The 12,067-nt window shown below is 34.4% G+C and overlaps 1 protein-coding gene across 1 annotated transcript; it reads left to right on the top strand.

Moving 5' to 3' along the window:
- Positions 1 to 2,881: 2,881 nt before the first annotated feature.
- LOC132059086 (actin-related protein 7-like) lies at positions 2,882 to 10,984 on the top strand. The gene is made up of 7 exons (XM_059451573.1): positions 2,882 to 3,037; positions 4,826 to 5,038; positions 5,894 to 6,035; positions 7,120 to 7,364; positions 8,015 to 8,198; positions 9,303 to 9,370; positions 10,655 to 10,984. The coding sequence occupies exons 1-7, from the start codon at positions 2,960 to 2,962 to the stop codon at positions 10,805 to 10,807; spliced, it is 1,083 nt and encodes a 360-aa protein (XP_059307556.1). The 5' UTR covers positions 2,882 to 2,959; the 3' UTR covers positions 10,808 to 10,984.
- Positions 10,985 to 12,067: the final 1,083 nt, after the last annotated feature.

Genomic DNA, 12,067 nt, shown 5'->3' on the forward strand with positions numbered 1-12,067 from the left:
GGACCTTGCACACATACCATATCCACAATAAGGCTAAGACAAACTCGAAATCGAATCGTCTAACTCATGCCGAAATAAAACGAACTAAACCTTAACTACATGTGCTGTAATTTAAATTCGAAGATTGGAAAATGAAGATTATGAGTACCACACAAAGTGGATAATAACAGAACCCAAAATGGAGACTAAAGACTAAATCGGAATGAGAACTGGAATTTAAACAAACTACCAAAGCAAAGAAAAACGAAAATAAGACAGGACAAACAATACAAAGTGAGAAAATCACATAATAAACTAAAAGCATTTTTCACTCTCAAACGAAGAATCACGAACACATAAAAAAAAATCAAATCGAACTAAAAGAGAGGAAGCGAGGGATTGCACCGACCTTCCTCGTGTGCAGTGAACTGAGCCGGTGTCAAGATCTACTCGAATCCTTGATTTAGAAATGAGGCGGACAGAATGGAGAAAATATTGGCTAGTTGCTGTGAGGCTAAAGAACTTCAGAGGTAAAGAGGGTGGCTAAAGAAACAGTTTTCCGAGGTATATGGGGGCGGTTCCAACAACCTCTCTAGGGTTCTAAACCTTAGTATTTATAGATACGAATTAGGGTTCTTGGAATCACCCTTTGGGCGGGATTTTTGGGTTTCACATTTGAACTTGGTCAAATTCAGACGTTGGGATTTTTGGACGGATTCGCAGGTCAGATTGCTCTAGAGGATGAAGGGAGACCAGTTGTAAAAAAATGGAAAAAAGCCAAAAAAATCAAGTCGAAAGCAGCGTGTAATCCTGCATCTTTCTGATATGAGAACAGAACTTTCCCGAAATAGGCACGCACTCTTCTGATATGGCTAAAGAGGGATCAATTTTGTGTGGAAGAAGAACACGGTGCAAGGACGCCGTTTGGATGGCCAGCGAACCCTAACGTTGCGTTTTGACTCTCAGATCAGATGGGCTGCTGATAGTGTAAGCTATTAGGATAATTTGATGAATGGGCCTAGATAGATTTGGGCTCTCCCTTGGGCTAACGTGAGTTCCTCTTGGACTGGTCTTCATACAAATCGGGTCCTAAAAATGGGCTGCCTTTTTTTTTCTAATGATTCATCATCTTTTAATAAATCATACATTATTATATGCTTAAGTGAATAAATTATGCACCGCAAAGTATAATTACTAGTGGCTACATGGCAATGAAAACTATACGATATCATAATAGTTGCGCGATAATATTTGAAAGTTTAAAAGTAAATAAGTGCTATTGTTTAATATTAAGACGGCGATTATAATAATATCGGAATTATAACATTAAGTGCTTGCAAGCATAATAATAATAATAATAATAATAATAATAATAAATATAACGTTAATAAAAATAAAAAATAAAAATAAAAATAAGAAATAATAATAATAATAATAATAATGGTCATAATATTAATAATAATAATAAAATAATAATAACGATAATAGGTGATGACTATAGTTGGACAGTGGAAAACGACCATATTAATAGAAAGCAAATAATTGTGGTAAAGTATACATAACTATTCGCAAATAAATATTTTGGAAAAGGGCGGGACAAAATCGGGTGTCAACAATCATTTTCACCCCCCAACTTTGCTTTAAAAATCAAACACCCCCCTCAACTTTGAACAATAGTCATTCTCCCCCCTTTATCCTATGCAATGTCTATTTTGTCCTTGTTATTTTCAATCCTCCATTTATATAATACATTTTTATATTATAGGTAACATTTATTTTTTTAACTTAGGTATTTATAAATTATTTAAGTTCATCAACATATTAAGTGGAATAATATTTTTATGAATTTGTCACGAAATCTAATGCTATTTTTTATAATTGTTATGTCAATTTTTTTTTTGAATTGGAAATTTTATTACCAAAGTATAGTAGTAATATTTATAAATTATTTCTACATATGCATTAAATATACGTGTGTACAAGCATGTCTATGTATAATTAAATTTAATGTCTCTCTTATTCCCTACAGTCCATTAAAATAAACAAGTTTTGGTTGTAATTAATGGAATATTTCCTAAATTACAATTTAAAATTCATTTACAATATAAATAACAATTTTTAAGAATTTGTCTCTATTGTATTTTTTTTTTTTGTATTAGTTGCATTAAAATATATTTATAAAGCTATTATTAGCTGTTATTTTCAGTAGTATAAATAGATACTAGAGTTTTAATTGTTATTAATAAATTTATATTTTTTATTCTCCTAATTTATTTCATTATAAAACATTATTAACTTATATACTCAATTAATATTTCCCACTTTTTTTCACCCAGAAGATAATTTTTTTTTATAGGAAATTTGTTACATAGATTAAAAAAAATGAAGAATATTTTGATTTTAGAAAGTAAAAAAAAAAAAGAAGACAAAAGTTGATAATGTAAGGGTAAAATAGGAATTTATAAAACTCAATTAGAATAAAAGGAGAAGAATGACTATTGTTCAAAGTTGAGAGGGAGTTTAATTTTTAAAGTAAAGTTAGGGGGTGTAAATGATTTTCACCCTTTCTATTAATGATAAAATTTTATTAAGAGTAAAACATGAAAAAAACAACTAATTGTGTATTAACTTCTAAAATGACTAATAATTTAAGATAACTATTAAACACGACAAATAATTCGAGATGGAAGGAGTATCAAACAAAAAAAATTAGTAGCCAGAAGACCAAAAGTGTCTAAAAAAAAAAAAAAAAAAGATAAAAGTTCTTGGGGACAAAAAATAAAATAAAAACCAATAATTTAAGAGTAAAGAAGATGAAAAGGGGAAAAAAATAAAAAGAAAAGAGGTGGGAATATAAGGAAAATTCAATTTCAGGCAAATATATAGTCACTGCTCTCCCATACACACACTTTAACAAATAACCCTTTTTTTCCTTCACCTTTTTGTTTACTAGTCAGAGTGATAGAGAAATTTATTGAGAATGGAGGCAGTAGTAGTGGACGTTGGTTCTAAATTACTCAAAGCTGGTTTTGCTATTCCAGATCAAACTCCTTCTATGGTAAATTTATTTATTTACTTTTAAATTAACTGAAAAAAAAAAAAGAAACCCCACAAACAAAAGAGCTTCAAGATTGGATTTTTGTACTGTTTTCTTGTTATTTTGCCCCTAATTTGTGTGAAATCTTAGAGTTTTAGAATGGTAGTAAGGTTTTTATTTGTACTATTCTAATTCTTTAAAAGTATAAGAAAAGAGCTTCAAGACTGGAACTTTATGCTATTTACTTGTTATTTTACCCCAATTTTGTGTGAATTATTTTGGGGTTTTAGAATGGTAGTAAGGTTTCAATTTGTATTATTTTGTTATTTTAGTAATTTCTGGTGCTAGTTCTTAAAAAGTATAAGAAAAACTCCACAAAAAAAGAGCTTCAAGATTGGAACTTTCTACTGTTTTCTTGTTATTTTACTCCAATTTGTGTGGACTTTTGGGGTTTTAGAATGGTGATAAGGTTTCATTTAGTACTTTTTTTTTTTTTTTTTTTTTTTAACTTTGGTAATCTCTGGTGCTAATTCTTCAAATATATAAGTAAAACCTGGAAGAAAGAGGTTCAAGATTAGAACTTTCTGTTATTTTACCCCAATTTGTGTGAATATTTGGGGTTGTTAGATTGTAATTCTGTATTTGTTATTCTTTTTTTTTTTTTTTTTTTTGCTTAGGTATTATGGTACTAAAATCCTTGCATACTGGTAGTCGTAGTATTACTCTTGTAGGTCCTTGTCTTTGATAGTAGTTTGCCATGCCTTGCTATACTGCTTTGGGTTGCTTGTTCTTTTTTACTACGTTGTCCTATTCTCTTAAGCTATTACGCTTATTATTCTTATTATTACTGATGCTTTTTCATCTCTCCTTGAGCCGGGGGTCCATCGGAAACGACCTCTCTACCCGTCAAAAGGTAGGGGTAAGGTCTGCGTACACTCTACCCTCCTCAAACCCCACCTAGTGGGATTATCTTTGGGTATGTTGTTGTTGTTGTTGTATTATGGTACCAAAGTATAAGAAAAACCCATAAGAAATAGAGCTTCAAGATTGGAGCTTTTTGCTATTTTACCCCAATTTGTGTGAACTTTTGGGGTTTAGGGTTGTAATTCTGTATTTGTTACTCTTCTTTTGCTTTGGTAATATATGGTACGAAAGTACAAGAATAAAGCTTCAAGTTTGGAACTTTTTGCTATTTACTTGCTGTTTCACCCCTATTTGTGTGAATTTTTGGGTTTTGAAAATGGTACTCCCTCCGTCCCAAAATATTTGTCACATTTTGCTTCTCGGGTCAAACTATATAAACTTTGATCAATATTTTGAGAAATATTTTTTCACCATATTGATATGAGAAAAATTGCAACTTATACTCCCTCCGGATCAAAAAAAGTCCACTTAGCCATTTGCACACCCCTTAAGAAAATACTAACTCCTAGACAAAAGTAGGTAATTTGACTAAACTATCCCTAATTAAATAGGCATTGGGATTTGATCATATAACACTTAATAGGGGCAAATATGGAAAAACAAGGTTAATTCTTTCTTGATTTGCTAAGTGGACTTCTTTTTTGATCCAAGAAAAACAGGCTAAGTGGACTCTTTTTTTGATCCGGAGGGAGTAGTACTTTTCTTATAGTTTTTGAGTATCTAAGTTTTACTTTTAAAATATTAAATTAATCTAATCAATATAAGCTTCAAAGATTAGTTAAATTGACTTTCGAGAAGCGAATGTGACAACTATTATGGGTTGGAGGGAGCAATACAATAATGTAGTTATTGTTTTTTTAATTACTTTCGGAATATATGTTTTAGGTAATACCAACACAAATGAAACGAATTCCTGAAGATGATGAAGGTTCCATGGTTGAGGAGGAAGAAGTGACTGTGGATCCCATTGAGAGAGGTTTTATTAAAGATTGGGATGCCATGGAGGACTTGTTGCACCATGTTCTTTATTCTGGTCTTGGTTGGGAAATTGGAAATGAAGGTCAAATTTTGTTCACTGACCCACTCTGCACTCCCAAGGTGAGATGTCGAATTTTTTTTAAAATTCTTTTGGAGTTTCTGTAATTTATTTATTTTTGGGGGGCTATTACCAGTTTTTTCTCTAGAAATTAGTGAATGGTTTTTGAGTATACAACTGCTAGGAAGGAGTTCAGTTGCTATAGTAAAAACTACTTTAGTTAGCAATGCACATGACAAGAAAATGACTTGAAAAATTGCATTTTGGATGAGCTGTAATGCCAGCTCTAAGCTCCTTTGCTAGTGAATAGTAACTGAGACAAGTTCAAAATCCTAGTTACAACACACAATCTTTGGGGTGTGTTCGGTGAAGGAAGATGTTTTATTGGGAAATGTTTGCTAGGAAAATAAGTGTATTTCTTACTTATTTTCTTGTGTTCTTTAGTAAGCAAAAAGTATTATCCTAAAAGCATTTGTGTATAATCTAGACAAATACTATGGAAGGTGGGGGTAGCAGTGTGGCTGTGTGGGGTGGTAGGGATAGGGGCAATGGGGTGGGGATGAAGATGAGGGTGGGGAGGACACAATCAATGGGAATGCCACTTGTGGAACTTGTTTTCCCTACTTCCACTAGGAAAATCATTTTCACTTTAAGAAACTTGTTTTACTTGAGAAATGTTTTCCAAAAATTTTGACCAAACGAATATGGAAAAATTGGAAAACATTTTCTGGTGGCATTGTTTCCTGTAATTCAGCATATCTAGTAATGAAGCGTAAACAGGATCCTCAGGGATTAGTAATTAGCTGGATGCTAGATTTGGTTTATTGTTTTCAACTGCGACGTCAAGTTTATGTCTTTACTGTGTGTATTGGTAAGGAAATGTAATTTAATATATATCACTGCCTTTTTGTTAACAGGCTATTAGGGAACAATTGGTGCAATTGATGTTTGAAACATTTAACATCTCGGGCTTTTATGCCTCTGAGCAGGCAGTATTGTCGCTTTATGCTGTTGGACGCATATCTGGCTGCACTGTTGATGTTGGTCATGGGAAAATTGGTATCTGCATTACCTTAACACTTATCATTCTTAAATATCCGTGTATTTGAAGATTCTTTGTGGTACTGTCACTTAGTTTTCCGTTATCTGATTGGCCTATTTTATGTAGTCAGTATGTAGCAATATTGTCTTCTTACTTTACCCGTAAAGGTGGCTCAGTTGGTTGAGCATGGGGCTTCCATAATGGAGGTCTCAGGTTCGAAACCCCTTGCCTACGACAACAGGGGATTTGCCTTCTGGGTCGAGCTCGTCGCACAGGGCTTGCCTAGAGCGGGTTATCTCTCTTGTGTGGTTTGCAGGCTATTGCACAGGAGCGGGGTTTACCTTGTGCGTGCACCCAAACGGTAACGGCTGCGTGTTCCCTTGTCATGAAAAATAAATAAATGTTGTCTTCTTACTTTTGTTGCTATTTCCTTCAAGTTGCAAAGTATAAGTGAGAAAAGACTTAAAAGGCTTGAGAATGTGGTTATTATTGAGCATTGGTTGGAAAACTTAGTAATACTGTTGGTTTTATTAGTTTCGCGCAAACGGTCAGGGTAATAATCCAGCCTATGGTGGCTGGGGTTGATATGCCTCTCCAAATTCTGCCTATTCCTTGTGTATTTAAGTTGACCCTTTTTGAGCTGTACCGATTACAGTTAATGCTGATTTATGGATTTTTTTTCCTGTACAAATGGGCCCCTCCAACCTTGCTTTTACAGTGCATGTCATTTGAGTTCAAAAAGTATCGTAATATGAGAGCTCATAGTAACTCAATTTTGCTTTTGAGAAAATTTGAGCAGTAGGAGGAATATCGTTATCACTCATCGCTACCACAAGTTTCAAAAAGGGTTGGTACCCTTCTGATACTTAAATTGTATAAGGTTTATGTTACCTCATGCAAATAAACTGACAGAAAGAACAAAAACTCGTAGTCTCTATTCATATGGAATGAGCTAAATAATGAGGTTTTCTTCTCTTGCCTCAGATCAAGGAACTGTGAGAACTGACTTTTGCTTATTTGCTATAACGAATGTTTTTTTTTTCCGTCTATCGGTGTTGATTTCTCACAGTTCTTCATGCTGTCTTTTTTATGACCTTTTAGATATTGCACCTGTTATCGAGGGTGCTGTTCATCACATAGCATCAAGAAGGTTGGAAATTGGGGGCTTGGATTTGACAAAGCTGCTAGCAGATGAGCTTAGTAAATCAAATCCAACGGTGAAACTCAATATTTCTGACGTTGAAAAATTGAAAGAGCTACATGCATGCTGTGCTGATGATGATATTGCCTATGAAAAGATTCAACAATCATGCGAGGAAAATGAATATACTCTGCCTGATGGCCAGGTTTCTGTGCACGACTTTTCATCTTATAAAGCACCATTATACTAAGTTGATAGAAAACCAGTTCATTGTATTATACATCTCTAATTTCTAGAACTTCTTCAAGTTTCTTAAGGTAAATATAAGTTTTTTGTTGTCAAACAGCTGAAAGAAATCGTTCATTCACTTTCTCTAAAGGACATTGTGGTGTAGAGGGTCTCTTTTAGTGTTGCTTTGTTAGAACAAGCTAGTACATTAAACTTACCATTGAACTCTCCTTCTGTGCTTATTTGAAAATCACTTTTATCAATATTGGAGCAGTACTTTGTGCTAAATGATCCAATGCTTCTAGGGAAAAGCTACTTTCTTTAGCTTATGAAAAACAACTTCTGCTACTATCTAAAACACTTACATTTTCCATAAAAGCTTGGCCAAACACTTCAACTTTCTGAAATAAACAGTTCTTGAAAAAAATAAGTATTTTTGGTTTCACAGAATCTTGGCCAAACAGGCTATAAGGAAGTTGTATTTTAGGATCATTGTGTGTCCAATTTACTGGTTTTGATGAAACTTTTTCTCTCTGGCCTTCGTTTGTTGTCGTTCTGTCATCCTTATCTTGCATGTAGAACTGTTGATGTCCTAATTGATCTCATTTTTCATTTTTTGTATGTCAGGTAATCACAATTGGAAAAGAAATGTACACTGTTGGAGAGGCATTGTTTCAACCATCTATATTGGGTAATGATACTCATGGAATAGTTGAGCAGCTTGTTCATAGTATTTCGTCTGTGTCATCTGAAAATCACCGCCAGCTGCTAGAGAACACAGTACTTTGTGGTGGCACTACTACAATAAAAGGTCAGGCTTCATCTCTTTGTTTAGTTGAATGTGAATGACGAATGCTCATATTTTCCTGTATTTAATCATGTCTTTTTGTAAACTTTTTAGTTTTTCCTTGTTTTGTTGGTTTGATCTCAAATAGTTCAATTTTATTGGATGTATTCGAGATGCCGTTTCTATGACAAATAGTCCTTTTCTCGCTGGAATTAATATTCCTTTTTATGTTCTGTTATTGGTAGTTTGTTTTGCAAGCTTTCAATATTTATGTACTGGATACATTTGAGGTTGGCTTCCTTTTCTTTTCCGTACTTAATCCTTTGCCAGTCGTAGTATAGGGATAGTCATCCTCAAATTTCATAGATGCCCTAGCTTTCTTTTATGAAGATCACCCCAATAGCATTTCTTTCTATGCTTGTTTTGGTTTGGGGATATAGAAAGAAATGCTATCGGCTGACAGATCTTACTATCTACCAAATGGTTTAAATTTATAGCTTGCACATTAAATGACCCAAACGACAAGCAGGATGGCTTATTGATGAGTTAGCATTAGTAAGTCCCCAAAGGGATGGTTTAGTAATTGAGGCACAGGAGTAATAACTTGGTATTGGTATTATAATGTCCTGGTTTTAATCCCAGCTCCAACACCCAGTGCGAACCTTTGTGCTTCAGCCTTGCCGGCTAGGTTTGCATCGACACTTATGGTTTTGGTCTGTGAAAGACTGCTTGTTAGGTCAGTCGAGGAATCCGCAAGGTTGTCCAGACACCATGATGATTGACAAATTAAAAAGAGTTGGTATTGACAAAACTCAATAACGACGACAACAATAATAATAACTTGAGGTAGGCAGACAGATCAGTATGGACTATGGAGTATCACATTGAAGAGAAATAGAATTTGTTTCTCTTCGCCATCACTACATGGGCTAACATATATTGCAAATGAAGGTAAAAAGTTCGTATAATGATGTGATTAGGTATTTCTCTTATCTTTTATGTTGGGTAATGAATGTAAAGAATCCATTAGGAGTAAAGAAGCTTTGTCTGAAAGAAGCTCTGCTATTTCCTTATATTGCAGGAAACTGCCGTTATAACTGCTAACCTTTGTGTTGCTTTTTGTTGTAGGATTTGAGGAACGGTTCCAAAGAGAAGCTACATTTTGCTCATCAGCAGTTCGTCCCTCGCTAGTAAAGGTATCTTTCTTGTTAATACTTGGTTGACAACTTAGGTTCTTTTTGCCTCTTGGCAATGATCAGTCTTATTTGTTCCCCTTGTTATATGATACCGCTTTTATGTTTCCATCATAAAAGCAGTCCATTATGGCAAACTTAGGATTGTCAGCCTAAGGCATTGCAAAATCTCCAACTAAGAGAGGGAAATGGATTCAATTTTTTTTAATGACAACCTAAGACACAAGTCCCTCAGCCTTCGCCATTTTAGCTAACTTCAGGGGCCAAAGTGGATTCAAGTTTGAACTTGCGGGACTCCAAGACAGTCCATAGTTGATTATATGAAAAAGGATGGTAGTTGGTGTTTGTAGATAAAATTCTTAAATTAGATGGAAAAGATGGATATCAGGTAGTTTTATCTTCTGTTTACTTTGTCATGGTTAGTGGTGACCCAGGTTTTAAACTAGAGCTTCTTGAGGTTTGAAACAAGGTTATATCTGTTCCCACAAGTTCCAATAGAGAGGATTCGGGGTGGCAAAATTAGCCCATGAAAACGTGATCCGCGTAACCTGTCCATGACCTGCCTATTTTGACCCTTCCAATCCAGCCCATCTAAAAATTGGGCTGATATATAGCCCAAATTGGCACATCAGAAATCTTGTTAAAATATTTTTAAAAAGATATATGTTTTTTGTTTGTTGTTATGTTATATATAGCCGTAATATATAAACAAAACTGCTAGGTACTTAAATAATTATAAAAAACAAAGAAATTTAAACTTATTAAGAATTAGGCGAGTCGGGTTATGACCTGTTTGTTAGCCCATTTTAGCCCAAGTAACTTTTGAACAATGACCCGCTCATTTATTGACTCCGCCCATTCCCCCCCCCCCCCCCCCACACACACACACCCACCCACACCTCCCCACCGTCCACAACCCCGAAGAGAGGGTGCTAAGTAAAATATCGCGCGCTTAGGAACACAAGAGAAGGTAGTGTAAGATTAACATGATCTTTAGCGGGATGTTTCCTTAGCCTTTGTTCAAGTTCCTTTTAATGGAGTTGAACTGAATCAGGAACGACCTCTTTGCTTCTGTAATTAAAAACTGTTATGTTTATGAATCATAAGCTACCATTTTCCTTACATTTACTTTAAAAATCGGAGAGCAGATCATTGGAAGGAATAACTGTTTCTTTTGTTCGATGTGTAATGGCATACGTGTTTCTCTTATTAATGCTCCGGTTAAGTTCAGAAAGTTTGCACTTGCTTTTGTAGTTACTAAATTTCCTTTTTCTGATATTCATACAGGCTCCAGAATATATGCCAGAGAACTTGACTTCATATTCAGCATGGATTGGTGGTGCTATACTTGCCAAAGTTGTTTTCCCTCAAAACCAGCACATAACTAAGGCTGATTACGACGAGAGTGGACCTTCTGTTGTTCATCGAAAATGCTTTTAACACTAGGAGATACATTTGCACTTTTTAAATTTGTAGTTGCTTCCCTAGAATGTTAGTTCGAGCGACTTCTTGTTTATTGAGAATGCGGTCCTGTACATCAATTCACCAACTAGTTGGTTTCAGATTTGTTAGTTAAACTAAGAGGCTTACTTCAATGGATATCTACCCTTGTGCTCATTGCAAGTGACTCAATTATATATAGCCTACTGGCATAATATCTTGGTTACTAACATATTGCAACAACAAAAGCAACAACATACCCAGTGTAATCCCACAAGCGGTGTCTGAGGAGGATAGAGTGCATGCAGAACTTATCTCTACCATGGGTTACTTGAAAATTGCAAGGAAAAAAGGGTTGGGATCCATTCAGTGTTAACCAGAGGTCTAAGATTTTAATCCAAAGGATAGAATTTTTTTTCTTTAAGATCGTGTTACTTCTTTAGTGTAGTTAATCTGTGGATTTCTGAATCAGTCAGGGATAATGTCTGCGTACACTCTATCCTCTCCAGACTACACTTGTGAGATTACTTGAGTATGTTGTTGTTGTTGCACATATGAACCAATAGTGTCAAATGTTGTTTTTTTTCTATCAAACATTGGGAAGAATATATTCATGAGTGTCTCAGTTCTTTTCATAACAATCTTTAGTCATTCTCCAGCTTATCTCAAAGACTAAATTGTTTTATTTTTGGACGCCAGTGGACACTCATATAAAAAAGAACACCAAAGATAAATCTCGAGTGTAACCACAAAGTTGGATTTATTTGCATCATTCCACATGTAGCAAATCAAGAACTGTTTTCTGAAAAAATGCAGAAAAGCCTTCTCAACAATTCTTTTATGTGTATATATATATGTCCAATTTCTATGTGACAATTATCCTTACACAGGGTTTTTAGTCATAAACATTGGAACAGAGGGTGCTAATTCTGTGTGACAATTCTTGTGTGCCAACCGCATGAGGCTGAAGATATGGATAAATTTGAAAAATCTACAACACGGAATTTTATCATAAACATTGAAACAACCTCCAAAAAAAGAGTGTTTAATTTATAACTTTGTATTTGAACACAAATTTGGAACTTAAAAACTCAATGCCTCAAGTAGTCTTATATCTTATTAACTTTGAAATAAAAAGTATTCAAATTTTATACAAAAGAGTCAAGAGAAAAGAGAGAAACTTCTAAGCACACAACAGATGAATAAAAGATGATCAACAGTTCTTAAAAAAATTAGTCAACTCCTTGATTTCAATGTGAG

This window comes from Lycium ferocissimum, chromosome 6 (assembly GCF_029784015.1).
Source record: "Lycium ferocissimum isolate CSIRO_LF1 chromosome 6, AGI_CSIRO_Lferr_CH_V1, whole genome shotgun sequence".
Lineage (NCBI taxonomy): Eukaryota > Viridiplantae > Streptophyta > Magnoliopsida > Solanales > Solanaceae > Lycium > Lycium ferocissimum.

Bases quoted from the DNA above. Each gene is read 5' to 3' on its own strand.
- LOC132059086 (XM_059451573.1), top strand. From the start codon at position 2,960: ATGGAGGCAGTAGTAGTGGACGTTGGTTCTAAATTACTCAAAGCTGGT. The intron at 3,038-4,825 runs GTAAATTTATTT...TATATGTTTTAG, and splicing joins CAGATCAAACTCCTTCTATG to GTAATACCAACACAAATGAA. The intron at 6,036-7,119 runs GTATCTGCATTA...ATGACCTTTTAG, and splicing joins TGTTGGTCATGGGAAAATTG to ATATTGCACCTGTTATCGAG.